The sequence below is a fragment of the Mustela nivalis genome (genome assembly GCF_964662115.1).
Source record: "Mustela nivalis genome assembly, chromosome: 10".
Classification (NCBI taxonomy): Eukaryota; Metazoa; Chordata; class Mammalia; order Carnivora; family Mustelidae; genus Mustela; species Mustela nivalis.
Genome location: NC_139029.1, coordinates 11,867,981 through 11,889,406, shown reverse-complemented (window position 1 = coordinate 11,889,406; position 21,426 = coordinate 11,867,981). Strand labels below are relative to the sequence as shown.

Here is a 21,426-nt window from a genome sequence, read left to right as displayed (position 1 = left end):
CCCCAAGCCCCTTGCAAACTGACCCCTTAAGAAGCCCCCCCTCCCAGACTCCCCAGTTGAGCTTGGTGGCTCCTGCTGGCCCCTGAACACTACAGAGGCAGAGCCATCAAGCTCACACACAGGGGCGCTGAAACTTGAACCCTACTCTGCCTCCAAAGCCTGCGTCGCTCCATCTGAACATGGGTTTCTCCGCGGCAGGCACTCACACCCGCCACCTTCCCAGATTGGCCATATCCCTGTGCCACCTGCTCTGCGGCGTACTTAACATTTTTCTTTAACTCGGCTCATTTTTTACTTAAATAAGCCATTTTAAAAAGAGAGAATTTAAATCACTGCCCCAAATGGCAAACCAGCCTCCCTTGCCTTAAACAGAGGGTAACTACAAGAATTACAATGAAAACAAAACACAGTTTACTACAACTCTCACTCCCTTGGGCTCACTGGTTACACCCGTTTTTGTTGGAAACGCAGATCAGCACGTGACAGAGGGCATTAAAGACATGATATCATCAGCCTGAGGCTTTCTCCTTGGCACCAGTGGAAGGACAGGGTGAGGAAGAAACATGGAAGGACCCTCCCTCCCTGATTCCTTGTCACCTATGACCAGTCCTTGGTCCCACCCAAAGAGGAACATTGCCCACCCTGGAGCCGCCCTGTCCAGAACTTTCTATAACGATGCAAACGTCCTGTTTACATCTGTGCTGTCCGAAAAGGGAGGTTTGTGTGGCTCTTGAGCACTTGGCATGTGATGGGGGAGACCGCAGGAACTGAATTTTGGTCAATTCTGTTAAATAAAAGCTGAGACACTTGGTGTAGTTGTGTCTACACCAAGGCCCATGGCCACACGGACTGTAAGCCCCAGGAGGGCAAGGACTGGCCTGTTCATTCTGTTCTAAACTTCTAGAACAGCCCAGTGCATCACCCCCAGGAAGCATTTAATTCACACCAGCTGCTCCAGCGAGGGGGTCAATGAATGACTGAATGAAGGAATGAATGAACCAACAGACGAACTCCACGGCTTCCTGCAACAAGAACCTGCTCTCTCTGCAACTCAGACTGTCCGGGGAACCGAGAACTCTTCCCCATTGGGCAACTGGGCTTCAGGAATCCGCCTTCCCCAGCCTCCCCTTCTCCGAGCTGGGCCCCAGCCCACTCCTCTGCTGCCCCAGCGAACAAAGAATGCTTTGTGATGTGGTGGCTTTGGGGGCTCCCTGCCTCCCACCTCCCTCCCGCTGCCCCTGCCTGTGATGTCAGGGGCTGAGTGACTATGCACCGCTTAAAATTCTGGGAGTTTGCAGAGCCAGGTGCCTGGCCTGAGGCTATCCGTACAGGTCCCACCACACTCCCGACAACAACCCGTGCACCCGGACAGCAAGCTCCAGCTCTTGATAAGGATGCCGTCCACCCTTGGGTCCCGCTGGTCAGTCTTCACCCTGCCAGTGTCCCCGAGCTCCCGCGCAGCCCCTCCCCGCCAGCCCAGCACGATGCCAGGGCAGCCCGTGATGGACGCCTTCCTCTGGGGGCAGCATGAGGGAGAGGGGAGGAAGAGACGGCGCTGGGGACATAATGGAGGCGCCAACGACTGGTGACAAACAACCCCCATCGGAGGGGCAGGAGTGCCTCTGCAGAAAGAGAAACAAAAGGGCAAAGTGGACAGCTTGGCAAAGGAACAAAAAAACCCAAAGCCTCAGCTGCTTCTCTCCCTGGCGACTCCCAAGCTGCTCCCGTGATTTATGAGGCTTGGGGGTTGCTCCCTCCGGAGGGCCGCCAAGATCTCCACCCAAGGCTGGGGGACCCCTGAGGCCTCCCCCACGGAAGACTCTGAGGGTGGTGGGGCCACCTGATCGAGCCCTGGGGTGGCCCGCAGGACGCGGACCGTCCCCATATCACACACAGTGTGCACAATGACAGAGAGGCATTTCTCCCTGGCCTCAGTTTTCCCAACTTAAAATCAAAGGAAGGCGATGATGTCAGTAATTTCTCGGCTCCCTTTTTGCTCTGTAATTCCAACCCTGTGTAATTCCAATGAGGGTTCACTGAGGGCTCCAAGCAGGGACACCTACAATGTACGCCCTTGGCTGGGCCCCGAGGCTCACCAACACTTCCTCACCTTCGCACTTGGTGACATGGCGCGGAGGCAGACATCACCCTAAGAGCAGCAGCCATTTCTCACACGCCTCCTGTGTGCTGGGCACCGAGCTTGTGGTCTCCTCATGGTAAGTCACTTACCACGCCCAGCTGTCCCCACTCCACCAGGCCACCATGGCGAGCTGGGGTTCAGTGGGAGAATTCGAGGCTGAGATTAGTGAAGGGTTCGCTGAGTTCATGTGCTGGGTGAATGGTGGAAAGAGGGTCTGAGCCTAGGTCAGACGCCGGCGCCCATGCTCCCTGGAGAGCTAGAAGCTTCTCCCCGGGAAAAGCTATTCCCATGACTCTCGGGTCAAGCCCAAGGTATATGCTCCAGCTGCAGCAGCCGCATGCCGGGCCGTGTGATCTTGGCGGGGCCCGGTTTTCCTCCCTGCCAGGTCTGGACACGCCGGGTAAGATGAACGGTCCCCACTGACAGCACTTCTTCCTTCAGGCCATTGTCTCTTTGGGCACTCCAGAGCAACCATTTATAACCCAACGGAGGTTCCAAACAGTTTCCAGCTTCAGGTGGCCCAGAAAAACCAATTCATCTTCCTAGAACGCTGCTCTGGGAATGTCACTCTTCTCTCTTCAACTGCTCCCTGCAGTCCCCAGGCTTGAATCCAGACCCCCGGCCCCTGGCACACAGACCTCCGCCAACAATGCCAGCCTCATCTCCAGCCTCTCAACAGGCACCCAATGCTCAAGTGAGGTCAGCCGGCTCACTGCCTCTCAACCCCTTACGCACCTAGACAGCCCTCTGACTCCTTCCTTCGGGCCTTTGTGCAAACTGTCCCCTTGCCCGGGACACCCCCCTTAGCCATCAGGATGCTCTCAATCCCTCAGAACCTTGCTGGGCCACTCCTTTAGCCCCCGAAAAATCACCCATGCTCTCCCTGTATTGGCTATTTATTACACACGATCATTTCTTGTTCTCAAATGAGTCCGGGCTGTGTGGGGTTGCCAATAACCTGAAATTCCTTGAGGGAGGTCTCTGCCAGCCCAGCAGGAGGCTAGGGCAGCTGCTCCATTCAAGGAAGTGACTGGAATCCCTGACTTGGTTCCTGAGTCCACCTCCAGGGCTGGGGTGGTGGGGAGAAGAAAGTGTGAGTCCACCTGGCCTATGAGACAGGTGGAAGGGTCAGAAGGGTCAGGAGGAAGGGAGGGGCCATGGCCCAAGGGCAGGTTACCTGCCAAGGGCTCTCAGGTAGAATCTCATGTGTCTCACGACACCCTCCACTTTCAAAAGATGGGGAAACTGTGACTCCGAAAGGGAGTGACTGGCTCCAGTATGTTCTGCTAAGAAGTGGCCATGTTGGGACTTGAACCCGGTTCAGATGGAAACCCGAGTCCATTAACTCCAGCTGGCTGCCCAGAGAGACAGCGATTGAGGAAGGACGAGCCTGCCCAGGGCTGTGCCACCAAAGGCTAACAGCCAGCTGCGGATTAAGGGGAGTTCTGCTCTGGAGTGCCTGCCGATTTCCATGGTGTAAATACTCCCGCTATGGTCGATTTCAGGCCACCAATGGGATCCATTCAGAGTCTGGAAAGCAGGCCAAGATTGTGCCAGTCAATGCCTAGGTGTGAGTCCAGGCCCCACCCCCACACCCCACAACAAGTGGTGGGACCTTGGGCAAATCACAGTCTCTCCAAGCCTTGTTCCTCATCTGTCAGATGGGAAGCATAGGACCTCCCAAAGTTTCTGGGATGATTTAATAGGACAGCACTCGTGAACAAGGTCGGCACAGGGCTGGATACACAGAAGCTGCTCCAAGCAAGTTTCCTTCCTTCCTTCCTTCCTTCCTTGGTTCCTTCCATGCTTTCTTCCCCAAACCCCCACTCTTCCCAGGCAAGAACAGCCCCCCTCCACCAGGAGAAGCCAGAGGGAACAGGAAGCCCTTTGGACTTCCTACCATATTCCCCTGCTGACTCATCCCCCAGATGCCAGCCCTGACGCCAGCGTGAGTGATGGTGAACTGTCACAATGGGCATATTCTCACACCAGAAAGTGCTTTCCAGAGGTGACTGGTCAGGGTTGGGAAACAGGCCCAGGTCTGGTGTGTAAAACTCAGGCTCAGTGGGGGAGGGGGCGATCATCCACTCATTCATCAAACATATCGTAAGGATCCGCCCAGAGCCAGGCCTCGTGCCAAGGCTGGGGTGCAGGGAGAGCTCCAGCCAAGGCTGGGGTGCCCTCGAGAGCTCTCAGTTCAGCAGGGACACTGGCCCTAAGGCATCCCCAGCCCCAGAGGAGGGTTCTTCTAACACAGTATCGCCCAAAGTGCTGCTGTCAACACTTTTAGGGGACACCTGAGTCAGTGGGGGGAAGGGGAGGAGTTATGGAGGGCAGGGAAGTAGGGGACAGAAACTAGAAGGAGGTTTATGTGGTCAGGGGCTGTGCTGGCTAAGGGCAGAGGTCTCCTCTCTGAGCCAAGAAATGGTGAAAACTGGGGCAGGGCCAGACAGGGTGAAGTTTAAGGCCAGAAACCTCTGAGCAGGCCAAGATTGTGGAGCAGAGAGACGGTGGGCTCTGGTCTCCCCACTGTGTGGCCCGGACACACCAGGCTCCTCGTTGATGGACTGGGGATGTGATACTCTTCTGGACAGCAGTGGAGGAGAGAACCTCACGTCAGCAAAGTGCCTACACATCCAGCCCATAGAGCATACTTTCTGGTCGGTTTACTGGCCTGAAAGCTCCTGGGAGCTGGCCTGTCCCATTCCAGACCTCGGTGGGCTCCGTGACGCAGCAGAGTTGGTGGCGGAGGGAAGGAAGGCTGGGCACACAGCCACCAAACCCAGATCCCACTCAAGCCACTTCCCACCCCCGTCTCTTCACCTCCCCGTGCCTCAGTTTCCCTGCTCAATGGGCAGGAGAGTGGCTGCCTCCATGTGTTCTGGGAGGGCTCGGTGACTTGCCAGGTACGGAAGCATCTGGTCAGCTCTCGGGACTACCAGCAGATAGACACGATGTCTGGAACCAGCGTCTCCGCCCTTTGGGATGATCTGAGAGAACAGGCCTGTAGTTCCAGGAGGAGAACCTTGCCAAAGGGAAGTTGACCTGTGAATCCAGCCCAAATTTCACGTGCTGTTAATCTTTCCATGCCTGTTTCTGTAGGAAGTCTCTTCTAAACCAGGACACCCATGTCTGAAGGCCAAAGATGGTTTATGCACCCAAACAAACAAGCTTCATTGAGAACCCACTATGCTTTTTATGGGGAAGACTCACTAGCGCGGAGACTGGCCAGGGCCCCCTGCCTTCATGGGGTGTCCCAGGGCAGGGGACAGGAGGTTCACGGCAAGACTGACTCCATCTCCGCATCCCACTGAGAGAAACAACTTGCATCTCTACTCGGTTGTTGGCGAGGGGCAGTGCCAATGCCATGGACCTCCCAGGGAAGTCAGGGGGCTGGTGGGGGGATCAATCACCCCCCAGCTAGTAGACCAGGAGCCATTCCAGGCTCTGAGGCTCATGATGCCTTGGGAAAGGATCAATGGGGTCCTTGTTTTGCAAGCAGCAGAAACCAACTCTGGACAGCTCAAGGCCCTCAAAAGTAACAGGTGGAACATGGAAGTTTCTGGAACACGAGGATAAGTGGAAGCCCCAGGCACTGGAAAGACCCATGCAGTTTGGGGCACAGCAACTCTGGCACAACCACAGTTAAAACTGCCATCGGCACAGCTCGCAGGACTGAGCCAAGCGCTTTGCATGTAAGGACTCTTTCCATCCTGTGAACACCCTGGAGGGTAGGTCCCATCATTATTAGCCTCAGGGCACCAGAGAAGTACAGTTCCTTGGGGACTCCTCACTGGCAAGGGGTCCTTTACGGGGGTTCTCAGTCTTCCTCTGCTCTGGGTCCATATCCCAGGGCGAGTGCCTGATGGGCTCCTCTTGGGGTGGCTTACCAAGACAGCAGGCAGTAAGGAGGCGTGTGTGTGCATGATTTCCAGCACAAATCTAGTATGTGACCGGTGGATGCAGGAATGGCTGGTCGATCAGATTCCTTGCCTGGGGACTGCAGTGTCCTTTCCCGCCCCTTGGGGCTGCTGCTCTGTGTACCTCCAGCTCCAGCCACATTGGATTTATTTGCTCCGTCCACAAAATCCTGACCAGGAGGTCTTGGTGATCATGGACGCCCCCTCTGCTATTGGACCCCACTGAGAGCATAAAGGTGGGTTCCGGGACCTCATTCCCCTGCTCCTTCCCGGGACCTTCATCCTGAAGGCAGACAGCTCTTAGGAAGTGATGCTGTGTGTTTCTCCACCGCTGACATTTGTCTTTTTAAAACAGAAGGCTTCGCATCCTCTAGCAAGTGGAGAGAGACTGTTGTATTCCTCCTTCCAGTGATGAAAAACTAGTTTCTCCTCTCCTCTGGGAGCAGCAGTGTCTCTGGATCGCTTCAGACCTGGGTTTGAAACTCCCATCTGTTGCACTTAAAAAGAGATCCCGAGCCTCATTCATTATTTAAGGAAGACAAGAAAAGAAGCCAAAGAGAGAGAGAGGGAGGGAGAAAGAGAAAGATCCCCGGCCTCTCGTCTTCATCTGCAAAAATGGCTAATGGCACTGCCTCACATATTACCGAGAGCTTTTAATGCATAAAGAACATTTAATAGGTGTGCAACAAATGGTAGCTATCCATACTATGATTCTTGTTTCTCCCAGTTCTCAACCAGACTCTGGGGAGGCCAGTCTTGAGTTGCACTGGTCCCACCACGCACAACCCCACCCTCCAGCTCTTTGCTCACGCCTTACCCTGAGCTTTTTCATGTCCTCTCTTTACTTCAAGGTCTAGCTCAAGTCGTCCCTCCCCCGTGAAGCATCCCCTGGATCCCTCAAGGAATCACTCTTCCCCAGGAACTTCCTGCAGGGGATGTCAATCATTTAGCATCTAGCAAGTGTCCACACATTTCCCCCTGGACTGCCATTCATCTTCTCGGGAACATGCCCAACCTCTCTCACTGCTGGGAGGAAGATCGAAGTCTCTTTTTTTTCGGATGTGCCCCGCCCACAAGGGATGCCCATTCATTGTCTTGACAACGAGGAAGGCTTAACAGAGACAACACTTTCTCCCATCTGCGCAGAAGCACGCACAGGATAATTCTATCTTCGTGAGGGTTTGTAAGGAGTAAAACGCCAGACAGGGAACTACACACTAAACGGTCCACGCGGTCAGAGCCGAGGAAGTGCCTGAGCATCTTCATCCCTGGGAGACACCAGGGCACAGAGGGCGAGACTCAGCCCTGTGTCCGCTTCTCTGCTCACCACTTACTGACCGAGTGGCCTTGGACAAGTCACTTGACCTCTGCAAAACTCAGTTCCCTCATCAGCAAAACAGGGCTAGTTTTACCTTTCTGTGTGGTTGTTAGGATTAAACGAGACAAGAATGACGAAGCAGTGAGAGTTCAATAAGGGTTGGAGATGCAGCCCCTTCCTCCGGCTCAGTGAAGAATCCATTTTCCACTAAGTGGTAAACACCATAAAGGCAGGGACACCCCCACCGTGCTCAAGGTCATGTTCCCAGTGCTTAGCACTGTGTTTGGTCTGGAGGTGTTGCAGAGGTGGGTAGGGTGGTAAGCCAGGTTAGACACCCACATGGAGCCCAGGAAATCCAGTGAACAGAACTAACCAGTCTCTTCTTTGTTTGGCTCTTTATTCGGCTTCTGCCTTCCAATTTGGGACGGCTATAATCCAGAAACCTGAGGAAGCCACTTCCACAGCCCCAATTGTGTGTGAGACAGATGTTATGGAGGGCTGAGGGTAGCCAGGCCAATCTAAGGCATCACTGGTAGCCTGCCTGCCCCTGCCCAAGGGATTCTCCAAGCTGGGGTTTAGGGACAGAACCCTGGAAGGAAAGAAAACGCTTGGGACTGGGCCAGGCAGGGAGCTGGAAGGAATCACTACTTCTGCCATTAACTAGTCGTGAAACTCTGAGCCTCAGTTGCCTAGTCTGCGAAAAAAGGAGCTTAAGCCCATCTTGCAGCTGCCTGAGGCCTGGGAAGCGGCCAGCACGTGCATGGCACACTGCCGCTGAGCCACACAATTGGGGCTATTGAAACACCAGACTCCCTGCCAGATACTAGGAAAGAAGCAACCTCAGTCTGTTTCAGGAGACTTGCGCGTAAGGATCGCTCCCAGCGGAGTCTCATCACCCGCAGGAACCCAGGCAGCTCTCCTTTTGTGCCTGCCATCTTGCCCAAGGCATTAGGATTTGGGGGGAGGGGGCGGTGATCATCAGTTCCTAAAAAATAGGAGTTTTCGGACCCATTGAATAAGTGATCGCGGAGGTCGCTTCCAGCTTGAACATTCTCTGCACTTCAAAAGCGAAAACTAGTTCCACCTCTCAGGAAAAACTGGAGTTTGCGGCTGGGGTGGGAAAGGGGCGGGATTTATGGATGGGGGTGTGGCCAGGCGGGGGGGCGGGGCGGCTGGGGGAGCAGGGGCGGAGCAGTCGACTCTGGGCTCGGCCCAGCGCAGCGCGGCGCGGCGCGGCGCTGGGAGGCGGGGGCTGACAAGGAACCCAGAGGAGTCCGAGCCCCCGCCCCGTGCCCTGGGCGTGGGGTGGGTGTGGGGAGGAAGGATAAATAACTTAAAAGTCGGCACCGCAGCTCGGGCGGGCACAGGCCCCGCAGTCTCAGTGCTGCGGCAGCCTCGGCCAGCACCGACACCCACCCACCTGCTGACACGCGGCTGCGGAGACAGAACTGCCAGGGCCACTGGCTGGGGACCTTGGGTCGCCCCAACCGAGCTTGCCCACCCACTACTCTTCGCCGAGAATTTCCGGGGGCCCAAGGAAGCAGAACCAAAAATCACTCTCTTCCCTACCTCCACCCCGCCCCCCGCCACTGCCCTCTCTTCCGGGCCACTGCACAGGCTCAACTGCCGGATTTCCTTCCCGGAAGTGCCCAGGCAGGGGAATCTGGGGCCCGAAGATTTGAAAACGCCTCGGGGGCTCCCGGGTGATCTGGGAGAAGAGAGAAATTGGGGTTTCTGTACTGCAGAGTCAGATATTGGGGAGGGTGAGTTAGGGGCAGAAATTATGGCCCAGCCAATCCTGTGCGCGGCGGAGTCCTTTTCCCCAATGCACAGACCCACCTCTCCAAAGTTGAGCCCCTTTGTCTGCGACCCTTAGGGGCACAACAGGCGAGGGCACGCGAGCCATGCCCCTACTCAGTAGTGGCCACCGCCGACACGCACCCCCCCCCCCCCCCCCGCCAAATGGAAGGCAGGTTTCGGAATGCCGGCCCTGGATTCTACCCTCTCCTCCCCCCCCAGGCAGCCCCCCTGGCAGGTGGCCCGGCTAAGCCAACGGCCAGGTGCACAGTTCTTGGTCATATCCTGGAAGGGCGCCCTCCTCTGGCAAGCCGGCCTCTTGCATCTCCTGCTGACCCTTCCGCCCCCTCGTGCGCAGACTTGGAAGCGGGGGAAGGAGGGACCCCACCCTCAAGGACTCTCTCTTCCTCTGCGTAGAAGAGGGCCCCCCGGTGGCGCAGAACCTCTGCCTGCGCCCCAGTCTCGGAAAGTTTCCCCTCCGTGATCCGGGTCGGCGCTTTTTCTTCACCCTGAGACTAGGAGCTCGAAGCTACGCCGGCTCCCCCTGCCCCAAAACTCCCAACATCCGCGCCGGAGCCCCTGCCCCCCCACCCCCGCAGCCTGCAGGGGCGGGCAAAGCGGGTGGAGGCGCTGGGACGCCGGGTCAGCTCTCCGCAGCCCTGCAGCCCAAAGAACGCCGCTTGAGGGTTCTGGGTAGAGCGCTCAGGGTGGGGTCCTGACCGAGCCCGTTTCCCAACGTAGCTTTAACCATCAGTCGCCACCCCCTGTGGCGTCTATTCTGTACATTCTGGGAAAGAAAGGGTGCTCCCCTCCAGCCCCCAAACCCTAATCCTTTCTCCCTGCAATGTCCAGGTGAGGGCTCCTGTGCCTTTCAACAAACCCCGTGGCCGGCGCTGGAACCGGGACCCCCTCTCCCATATAACCTTTCCCTCTAGAGGCATCTGATGGAGGGAGCCCTCACCCCAAAGTTGGGGGGAGATTCTGATCCACTTTGGGAAGTCTCTTGCTCCAAGGGTAGGGAGACAAAGTACCGGCCTGACATTTCTTCTGGGTTATACAACCCCTCCCCCCGCCCTCTGCCAGCGAGACCACCGTTTAGACTGGGATTCTGCAGCTTCTCCCATATGCAGACCCAGCACTCTCCAAGGACCTGGGGGCTGAGTTATTTTAGGGGGACACCCCTTCGTGCCAGGCACTCTCAGAGCCTGGTGAGGCACCTCCAGAGAGGGCAAGGCAAATACCAGGACAGAGTTGACCCCCTGCCTTCATCACTCATTTGGGCTAGGGGCTGAGATCCTCCTGGCCACAGTGGCTACTTTTTGGCACCCCGCACCGCCATCACCATGGAGCCAGGTTGTGACTCCAGAGGGGCCGATTCTAGGCACCCAGGTTTGGCACTAGGCTCAGCGGGGAACTCGAGACCAGGACCCTCTGGTCTCCACGCCCTCGACTCTTTGCTGGTCCCGCCTCCCTCCTGCTGGGCTGCTAGCCCAGGTGTCGGTTCACTGCCGGGAAGGTGCCTGGGTCGCCAGGATAAGCTCCAGCACCATTTAAGACCCACCAGACGGCGGCGCCGGGCATGAGGCACCGAGGCAGCCGCGAGCCCTGGACCCCGGAGCTGCGGAGCCACCGATCGCTTGCTCTGGGGACCCCGCTCTGCTTCCACCTCCTCCCAGCTGGTTCAGTCTACCTGAGACCAAGTCCATGCGGGACACACACACGGCTGCTCACACATTCTCTGCCCCCAGACCCATCCATACCTCCCTCTACACTAAAACCACACGCTCCATCGCCGGCACACACACTCCCGGCCCACGAAGCAACACAACCCCCACGCGCCCGCACCTCCACACACCCCAGATCCACGCACACTCCTGCCCAAGTGTCACATCCCCCATCCTATGCACGCACAATCGCCCCCCCCCCCCACAAAGCAGTAGTCATCCTCTGCCACACACCCCTAAAGAGACCCGCACACTTGGGACCCGCGAGAAACGCCACACCTCGCATACTCACCACCCTTCAACACGTTCACACATACAATGACACAAGCTCTCACACTTCACACCTCCCCTGGAAGCTGGCACCGCTCACACCCCCAAACACTCTGGCTCACTCTTTTTCACACGCACACCTTCTCCGTGGAACTGACACAGACACTCAAACACCCCATCCGCACACTCACATCTCTAAATGCACTCCCGCACACAGCTCCTTCCCGGACACCCTCACCCATAGACGCAACAAAGGCACACGCTCGTACACACACACACACACACGCACACACACACACACACGCACACCCTGGCACAGACCCACGAGCGCTCTCGCCGGAGGAGATCTCCTCCCTCTGTCGCCGAGCCGAACCACTGCGCGGACCCCCACGCCAGGACCAGTGCTCGCACCCCGAGCCTCTCCGGGGCGCCCCGGGCCCGCGCCCTTCCCCGGCGGCCCGCCCCCGCGCGCGTCCCCCACCCGGGCTCCCGCCGGGCGCCCGCGCACTCACCGCGCGCCAGGTCCAGGATCGCGGCGAGCAGCAGGCAGGCGCAGCCGCGGAGGCTCGGGGCGGCTCGCATGGTGCCCGGGAGCTGGCGGCGGTGGCGGGGCGGAGGCGGTGGCGGAGGCGGCAGATCCCCTCGCCATGGGCTCAGGCGCGCTCCTGCCTCCGGCCGCCGGCCGAGACGATGGCGGGCAGCGCCGGGCGCCGCGGGGGCGCCCCCATGCCGCCGCGGCGGGGCCGCCGGGGCGCCGGGCTCGACTCGGCTCGGGCTCCGCGGGGCGCCACGACCCTGCGCTCCGGCCGTGCTCCGGGAGCGCAGCGGCTCCCGGCTCCCCGGCTGCGCGCGGCGCCCACCGCGGCCCGGAGTCGGCTCGGCTGCGGCGCCGGAGTTTGGAGCCGAACCGCGCTCTCTGCGCCTCGCGCTCGCCTCTCCCGGCGGCGCGAGCGCCCCCCTCCCCGTGCCCTCCCTCCGCCCCTCCCCCTCTCCCCGCCCCCCGCCCTCCCGCCTTTCCCTCGCCGCGCTCTCCGCTGTATTATACAGACTTTTCTTTAATCCTTTCTGGGCTGTTCTGCTCTCGTCCGCTAAGCCGATTTATTGCAGGGAGAAGGAGAGCTCCCCCCTCCCGCCCCCTCTCCCTCCTCCCTGTCGCCCACCCCCTCTCCTTCCCCCCGGGTTGCCCTCCTCACAACTCTCCCAGTCCTTAGCTCTGCCACCCACCCCCAGCTGGCCAAGCACCCCTGGCCCCCAGAAGCCAACTGCGTCTGATGCCTCTCCACCTAATCCCTTCCCTGGGGTCATACCCCCCACACCCCTGCCTGTTTGAGGGAGGCAGCCTCCCTTGAGAGCAAGCTGTGCCTTCCACGGAGCACGGAGCGGAGCAGGCAGGGTGTGGCCCCCCATGACTGGCCCTGCACTTCTTAATGCTCTTAGTGGGCAGGATTAGGGGCATCAGTCTTCTGAAACTTCCAAATTATGGATGGCTTCCCCCAGGTACCAACAAAATTGTTACATTGTGTCCTTTCTTCCAAGAATAGCCACATTCTTGAATCCAGCCAAGAATGGTTAAGGAACTGGTTGTTTCCTCCTGGCAGAGACCACATTTTCACCTTTTTGGCAGGCCTGACACTTTTTCCCCAGGCCTAAGGAGTGAGTGAGGTTTGGGACTTGGATCTCATTACACACACACACACACACACACACACACACCACCGAGCCTCAGGTCTGGCTGTGAGCCTTGACTTGAGGTCCCCTGGGAGGGGAGTGGTACTCCAGCCCTGGAGGTGGGCTGGGGGCTGGAGGAGGTTAGATGGGGTTCAGGCCGTGGACCTTCACACCTGGAAGGGAATTTCCCCCCTGGTAAGCGGAGGCCCAGAAAGACCATCACAGCCAGGGGCAGCACAGGCCTCTGAATCCAAGCTTCTGGGCTTCTGACCCAGTGTTCTTTCTAGAACATTCTATGGAGAAATCCCAACTTCCTTCTCTGTGGAGAATTCCCAACTCTGTCAGGTTTGCTGCCTAAGGGCTTTTGCCCTGTTTGCCTGGATGGACAATGGGTACGTAGGCAGTAGCATCTCTGCCAGCCCTTTGAGGGGGTGCAGGGAGTGAGCTGGGTAGGGGGTTGGCCAGCCCTGTACCGAGATGCCCCAGGGTGGCAGCGAGTAGCTGCTCCCTCCATCTGCCCTCTGCAAGCCTCACCACAGGGCTTCCCAAGGCAGCCTTGCTTCAGCTCCCGCCCACCCACCCAGGGGAAGGAGCGATTTGCATTTATGAAGATCTGAAAACATACGTTCACCTGACAGGCTTTAGAATGATCCTCTCAGTAAAATAATAATAATGATCGTAATAAACCCTTATAAATAGGTGTTTGATTACAGTTTGTCCCTACGTGGGTATTTTTTTTTTTTTTTGAATCAGACTAATTGGCTGCCAGGCTGATTGGGCTGGATGTGGTGCTAGCGTTGAGGGCTTAGGTCCTTCTCCCTTCGACTGGCTGTTCTTAGCGCCACTTCGTCCCCACCCACCCAGGTGTCCTCTTCTCCAAGTTGCTGAGGGTCAGCTTGGGGTCACCTCTCCCCCACACCCTCTCTTTGGGCTGACCCAGCTGCGTCATCGGGCTCAGTCCCTGACTGCTCTCTCCCTGCTCCTCTACCTTCCCACCTCTGGCAGAGAAAAGAGCCTGCAGAACCCAATCCACCCCAGGCGCTCAGCCCGCCCTGGAAGAGCCCTCCCAGCTGGCCAGGGAGCAGCAGCGACCTAGGAGGACCCTCACGTGGGCTTGCTGGTCTGAGTTTTGCCAGCAAATGTCAAGCATCACTGTGTGGGCATTCCTACTCTGCTGAGCCAGCGGCAAAGCCGAGAGCTGCCAGGCAGGTAGACAGGCAACAGTTCACCAGGTGAGCTCCTGCATGAGCAAGGCTTTCCTGTCTGCTGGAGACCAGGCATTAGAGAGGAAATCCAGACTCGTGGGGATTCCAGATCTCCACGCCCCTTCCCGCCCCTCCCCGCCACTTCCCTGATGCCTCCTTCCAGCCCTGGTCTGTACCAGCCAGGAGAGAACTTCCCTGGGAGCAGCAGAGAGGGGCTCTAGAGTCCCCTCCCTGATGCCAGCTGTCAGTGATACCTGGTGAGAGGCTAGCAAGGAGGAAGGGAGCCTGAGAGCCAAGGGAGGGTTGCCTCCTAGGGCTAAGGATTGGGCCAGGGCAGGGTCGGAAGATCTCCATGAACCCTCCTTCAGCATCAGACTTCCAAATCATCCCCACTCTCTTGTAACATCACCCTGTATTCGAATCATAAGTCTTCCTGGCTGGTGCCTGGCACACAGTAAGCCCAGAATAAACAGTTGTTGGAGGGAGGGATGGATGGAGACTGGGTACTTCGTCCTACCCACTCTATTCCTCACTCCTAGGGCACGAGGCCCTGACTTAGCAATGGTTAGCAGGTATCCTGTGGCAGTGAATATTTTCAAAGAACCAACAGCTCCCCCCCCCCCATGGTGTGTTCAGAGAGAGGGCATCCTGCCCAGGTGCACAAGTGGTTTTCCCAAAGAGGCGGGCAGCCAAGTGTGTGTTTATTACCATATGGTAATTGTTCGTCCTAATGCCACTACCTCTGCCGGCCATCTCCTGGGGAAGCCCACTCTTCCGGGTCCTGTTTCATAAACACAGCTTTGGTGCCTGTCCCTTGGCCCCAGAGAAAGGCATATCCGAAGCACTGGGAGGGACGGTAGGCAGAGGGCACAGGGTGACTTAGCCAAAGGAAAGGTCACCTAGGGCAGCCCCAGGTTTTTAACTTGTTTCCTGAGCCTCTGTTCCTGACACCTGGTGGATTGGCTGCCAGAGGTGGGACAGCCTCCACTTTGCAGTGTGGACACTCAGCCCCATGGGTCCCGGGGGGGGGGGCATGCCTCCTCCCTGGGTGTGGGGCGCAGCAGGGGACCCAGACCTCTTGGCAGCAGGAGCAGTGGCTGTCTGCCCCCACTTCCCTCTGTCCATGGTTCCTGAGCTAGGCTCTCCCAACAGAGGGCACCACAGCACAAAGCAAATTCCTCTTCTCTGGACCCTAGGGAACACCCCCAGAGGTCAAAGAGACCCCTCCGTGACCTCTGGCATGTTTATTTCCAGGAGAGGGGAGGAATATGGCCTATCATTATCTCCCCCAGCCCAGCTTCCAAGGAGATGGGCTCCGCTGGTGTGGGGAAGGACACGCTATGGTCTGGGATGCTAATAGATCAGTAAGCATTTTTGTGAGGGCTTCTCTTAGTCACGGTTAAAGTAATCAATGAGTGTAAGAATCTTCACAATAACATACAAGGGGGTAGTGTCCTTATGTATATTCCACAGATGAGGAACCTGAAACACAGATGGGCTGAGGAACTTGTCCTCCTGCAACACAGCTCATTAGAGAGCCAGATAGGATCGCAGAGAGAAGCCAGAGCTCTGAAAAGCCCTTCTGGGCCAAGATGTACAATTATGCACAGGACCTGAGCAGATGCATTTGTGCAAACACCCCGGCAGCCAGGATTTGGTTGGGAAAGGAGATATAAAAACGAAACTCGAACGAGCCCAACGTGTTCCACCTCCCTCAACCCTCAAAAGAGTCCTCTATGGCAGTTTTATTTATGCCCATTGTACAGATAAGTAAACTGAGCCTCAGAAGTGAAAAGAAGGACCTGAAGTGGCCAAGGTACAGGGATGGTGGATTTGGGGGGCCAGGGATCTAGTGGGGGCCTTCCCCAGGTTCCCCCCACGCCGAGATCCACACATTCTCTCTTCCCCCTGCCCACTCCTCGCCTCTCCCCGCTACACACCCACGCAGTCCTCCGGCTCCTTCCTACCTTGCCCTCTGCTACTCTGTGCTGGGAATTAAGCATCCATCAGGCTGCATCCCAGACAGGACAGAGTTTTGTTTTCTTTTTTATTGTTTGTTTAAATTAAACACGACTGAAAGTGACGCCTTGACACTGCTGACCCAAATCGATACGGAGTCGGCCGCTTGGAATTAAGTCCACCGCTGCGTCCTTAATGGACCTCAGCCCCACGTGAACTCTGAAGCTTCTGCTCCAGCGGACCCTGCCACAGAAGGACCCCGGTGCGTCTCCGAGGGGAGTCTGATGCTACTGAATGGGCTGCGGCAATGCAAGATGCAAGCCCAGAGAAGGGAGCTGGGCCACATGAAGGAGCAAGGACAGGAAATGCAGCCCCAGGGGCCAGCTCAGACACAGAGAAGCAGGCCAACACTGGGTCCCCCAACCGTCTGTTATGCAAGTTTGCAATAAACATTTCTTGAAATGCTGCATATTGGGCCACCCGCCCCCCACCTTCTTGGAGATTTACAATTCGCATAAGTGTTTTAAAGGCTAAGAGAAATCCTGCAGAGGTCTTCAGTTTTACTTCCTTGAAACCCAAACTATTTGGCCTCAGAACTCTCTTTACATAAATACCTATTAATATCCCATAAAGCAACAGTTGTGGAGATCATGGGATGGGCAGGAGATACTGCTCCAGCCTTGGACAAGCCTCCTGGCTTACCGCAGTCGTAGTAGCAGTAGAGATCACAATCATAATCACAGTCATAGTCATGGTCATGTGAAGAACAATAACCATGCTCAACTGATAGCATTCACTGAGGGCTTACTATGTGCCGGGCTCTGTTCAAAGTGTTTTGCCTGAACTAATTTATCCTAACTCGTCTATGACCTGAGCAGGCAGGTTCTGTTTTGAATCGCAATAGAATAAGACACAGAATAAGGCACAGAAAAATAGAATAAGGCATAGAATAATAGAATAAGAAATAATAGAATAAAAAATAAATAGAATAAGACAAAAGTGAAGCTCTTTGCCCAGGGACACGTGGCTTTTACCTATTTCTGAGACTATAACCAACATGAGGATGAGGACCACAGCCAACTCATCTATGCATTACCCCAAGAAGGCGTTGGATAGTAGATGGAAGGGAGGAAGAATGGATGAATGGGAAGTTGGATGGATGAGAGGATGGATGGATGGATGGATGGGTGGATGGATGGATGGATGGATGGATATGAGAATTATTGGGTGTGTAGATGGATGGGTGGATGGGTAGATGATGGATGGGTGGATGGATGGATGCGTAGACAGAGAAGTTAGAGAAAGGATTGATGGGCGGATGAACACATGGATGGAAGCATGGGTAGATGAATCAAGATCGGAAAGCATCAGCAAGACTTGACATTTTCCTGTGTCATTGAATTTGCTAAGCGTGAGAGACCCAGACTAACACATACTAGTGATAGTGAGAAGGTGTCAACAAAGGTAGTCCGGCACAGTGGCTAAAAGCATGGGCTCTAGAGTTGGCCTGCTTAGACCCAAATCTCAGCGTTGACAATCAAGAAAATGACTGCTGAGTGGACAGAAGGGAGGAAGCAGGAGGGAAGAAGAGAAAGAGGGTTGGATGGGGGGAGGGAAGGAAGGAAGGAAAGAAGGAAAAAGGGAGGGGGAGGGAGAGAGAGAAGGACAGAGGAAGGGATAGAAGGGAGGAATTGCTGTGAAAATCGAGCAGGTCATTTAACCTCCCTATGCCTTGATCTCTGCCTCTACAAAATGGGGATAGGGATGAGTACCAACCTGATTAAATCAGGCAATGCTTTAAATGGTGTAGCACTCAATAAATATTAGCTGTAACAATAATTACCCACAGAGGCAGCCGCACAATGCTGTAATTACCCTCACGCTGCGGTTCCTTCTTTTCACCCTTAGCTTCCTGCACTCTGCCTCAGAGAGAGGTGGATAACGTCTCCAGGGTCAAGTCCCCAAGGGACTCAGCCTGGGGTTGCAGTGGCGACGAACCAAAGGAAAAGTTCGGTGAGAGCTGGATCCACAATGAACTTCTATGACATTCTACAGCATCACTCACTCTATTCCTGCCTTTGGACTCGACTCCACGCTGTCGGGCTGGACATGGGATCTTCAGAGGTCACCCTTAGAGCCGCCCCTTTGCTCTTTTCATGGCCACCTGCAATACCACCCATAGACAATAGGTGGCGCCATCTAATATGTGATCTGTTCCATTTTTACAACCCTCAAGTTTGAGGGCCTGTATTCTGTAAAACGAATCAGCTTCCCATTTCACCGATTGGCTAAGCTTTAGTGTAATCACAGCGAGGCACACTGTCAGAGAACATGTGCACTTAAGCTCTCTAGTTAGTCATAACTGTGTGATGGGTCTATAGTACTACAGATGAGGAAATCGAGACCCAAAGCAAGATTGTCAGCTCCCTGCATTCTCCCTGCAGAAGGTGCCTTTTGTCTGTACTACACAGTGAAGTAGTGTCTCTTCAGGGGACTCACCTGTGTGTCTTGTCTTCCCAGGTCATAACAGAAGCATTTCACTTTATCCCTTGGCACCTCCAATGTCACCCAGCTCAGGCCTGGGTCACATGTTCTAAAAAGGGGCCAGGAAGACGAAAGTGCTCTCGTAAATTACAAAGCCATCTGATAAAAACTGATGACTTGCCTCCTCTCCCCATCAGCCTGCTTTCTGTCTTGAGTTGCTAGGTTCCCAAACCTTTCAGAAAAATCCCAATTTGGTTGATGGTGTAGGAAGCCCATTTCATTTCTCTGGGCTTCAGAGCCCCCATTTGTAAGCCAGGCCTGCTTCCCCAGGCCCCTGACAGAGACTCCAACTGACCTCCACCTTCCTTCTTCACCTCCCCCTCCCTATGCCTTCAATGGAGCAGAGACGGGACATCGAGCCAGGACGCGGGAGACTGGCTTCCTGGAGGAGGTGACACCTGAAGCTTTGGAGGATGCCTAAGAGTTACAGAGAAACGTCTAAGGCAGAGCCACGTGCGCACAGTCGTCCAGACACGCAGTGGAGCAGCAGGTGATTTAAGAAGGCAGGGACCAGGGGGGTGCAGGGAGGAGGGGCTGTGAGGTTAGTCAGGGTCTTTGCAGATCACAGAAGCCCACGTGTGCCAGGGGACAGCGAAGGGACAATGAAACCTGATCTAAAAACCTACATTGAACAAAATGACCTGAACACCTCTGCCCCTTTTGAGATTCTGTGACTCTTGATGGTGAACCTCTCTCCACTGACCAGTCCCTTCCCGACCCCCAGAGGGGACTTTCTCACCGCCTCAGCTACATCTCTGCAGAGACACCCTTCTCCTTCCCCCACGGCTTCTCCCCCATCTCCTGACCAAGGATCCACCAGCCTCCCAGCCCCCCTTGCCAGTCCCCTGACTCGGCCTCCCCTCCCTGCTTTCCTGTCTTCTGCCTGTGCCCAGCCTCCTGTCCTCCCCTTTCCACTTACCCTGGCAAGAGGGTGACCCTACAAAGAGGCAGCTGGTAAATCAGGCTGGAGGGTTTTCCTGGAATTGGAGAATACTGGGAAGCACAAACGGAGAATCCCTCTCCACCCTCAAAGCTATCCGTCCCTCAAAAGGGATGCTAATAGCTAATGGACTGTTGCAAACAGATGGGCATTGTTCAGCTTTGTGGGATTCTAAGGGAAGGTGCCCAGGCCCTAGGGACATGAACCCCCTAAGTGGGATGGGGCCGGGGGCCTCAAACACAGTGCTATTCCAGTGTCCCTAAATAAGTGGTTCTGGTGGGTCTCCACCTCCACCAAGGGCATTAAGGTTGTGCGTGAATAGTGGTCTTCTCCTCTGGGCTAGGTGCTGAGCTGGGTGCCGAGGACACAGATACACAAGGACACGGTCTGTGCTCCTGAGGAGCTCCCAGCGGGCAGAGGCTGGTGTGAAGCTAAAACACTTGAAAGCCAAAGTCAGGGCCTCCCACCCCATATCTACTCACCAGACCTCTTTGCCATCAGAGTCCTACTCCTATCTGTCAGCTCCCCCCGCCCCCAGCTTCCTCCTTCTCAGACGGCTCCCGGGCCCCTGTCTCAGGCTGTTCCCCCAGGCCTTGCCCTATGCAGGCTCCACCAAAGGAAAGACAGCTGAGTCTCCTCAGAACAGACCTCTGCATGGTTGCCCGAACTTTATCCAACATGTAAAGCATGAATTCCATCTCTCCATGCCCCAGCTCACCTGGGCACACCAAGGGCTGCTGGCTGGTTGGTATAGCCCCTGTAAAATCCTTCCCTAGCTCCTCAGGGCCTGCAGAGCAAAGCCAACAGCCCTGGCATAACTTGCAGGGTCTTCCTTTCCACTCTGCACCTGACTCTGCAATTCTTAGTACTCATCATACTCTTAACTCTAGGCTTTTATATAGGCTGTTCCTTCTGCCAGAAACACCCTTCCCCCTTTCTTCCTCCCTAACCCCCTCCCCCATTCCCCCTCCCCCTTACCCATCTCCCTGTACCCCACACACACTCTGTGGGCAGGTTAACTCCCACTCAGACCCCAAGGCTCAGCTTTGGCAGCCACTAGCTCGGGAAGTCTGTGTCAGGTGCCTTCTCTATGTTCCACTGAGAGAATTCAAAGTATGGTGACAAGAGGTGCAAAGTACAGGGGGAGGCAGGGAAGCAAGGAGGGAGGGGCCAGAAGTCTGACTCTAGAACGAGCCTCAGCTTCAGCAATCAGAACAGAGTCAGGTGCCTGGGAAGGTCAGGATGGCCATAAAAGGGGCCCCGGAACAATACCTTTCTTAACTAGGACTGCCTCGAGTGGCCCCGCTGGCAAAGATGCAAGTCCTCACTCCAAGATATTTAGATCACTGAAGCCTCCTGACAGCTTCCTTGAAAGAAAAATGTGGTACCTGGTAAACATTGGGTTTAGGACAACAGAAGGCTGGAGGCCGGTTCTCAGGGGGCAAGGTTCGGGGGTGCACATGAAGGGGTTTGTGCTGACGGGACCACACTCCCCTGGAGACGGCACTGTCTCCCCTGGCAGGCGCAACTCTCAATCCCAGGGAGGCTTGAGGGTGTCCCAGGAGCCTGGGGACCAGTTGTCTTCCTGGTTCTTGCTTCCAAGTCCAACGCTTACGTACCAAGATAATTAAATTCCACCTGCCTCCAGCTGCCCCTTTGCAATGTCAGGAGGGACAGGAGACTCTCCCTGAGAGCTGCTCCTCGCGGCTGTTCGATAAGCCCCATATTTCACACCCGAGTGGCTGCATTTCAGCGGTGGGTGAAGTGGTTTTATTTTTATCACGCAAGCCGGCATATAAATATGTACGAGGAGCTCAGAAGCACTTTAGGGCCTCTGTGGAAGGCAGGGCTCAATGTGAGTGTGAGGGAGCATGGCAATTAGTTCAACCTGGGCACAGACCCTGCCAGGTCGGAAAGGCCATGCCCGCAGCCTTCCCTCCC

General features: G+C 56.0%; 1 protein-coding gene across 1 annotated transcript in view; it reads right to left on the bottom strand.

The window, feature by feature from the left end:
* IGSF21 (immunoglobin superfamily member 21) overlaps positions 1 to 12,112 on the bottom strand; it is a 232,699-nt gene extending 220,587 nt beyond the window's left edge. The window contains exon 1 of the mRNA XM_082687603.1: positions 11,682 to 12,112. Coding sequence (XP_082543729.1) covers positions 11,682 to 11,751 — 70 coding nt within the window. The 5' untranslated portion in view covers positions 11,752 to 12,112. The remainder of the gene's footprint in view (positions 1 to 11,681) is intronic.
* Between the last annotated feature and the right edge of the window lie 9,314 nt (positions 12,113 to 21,426).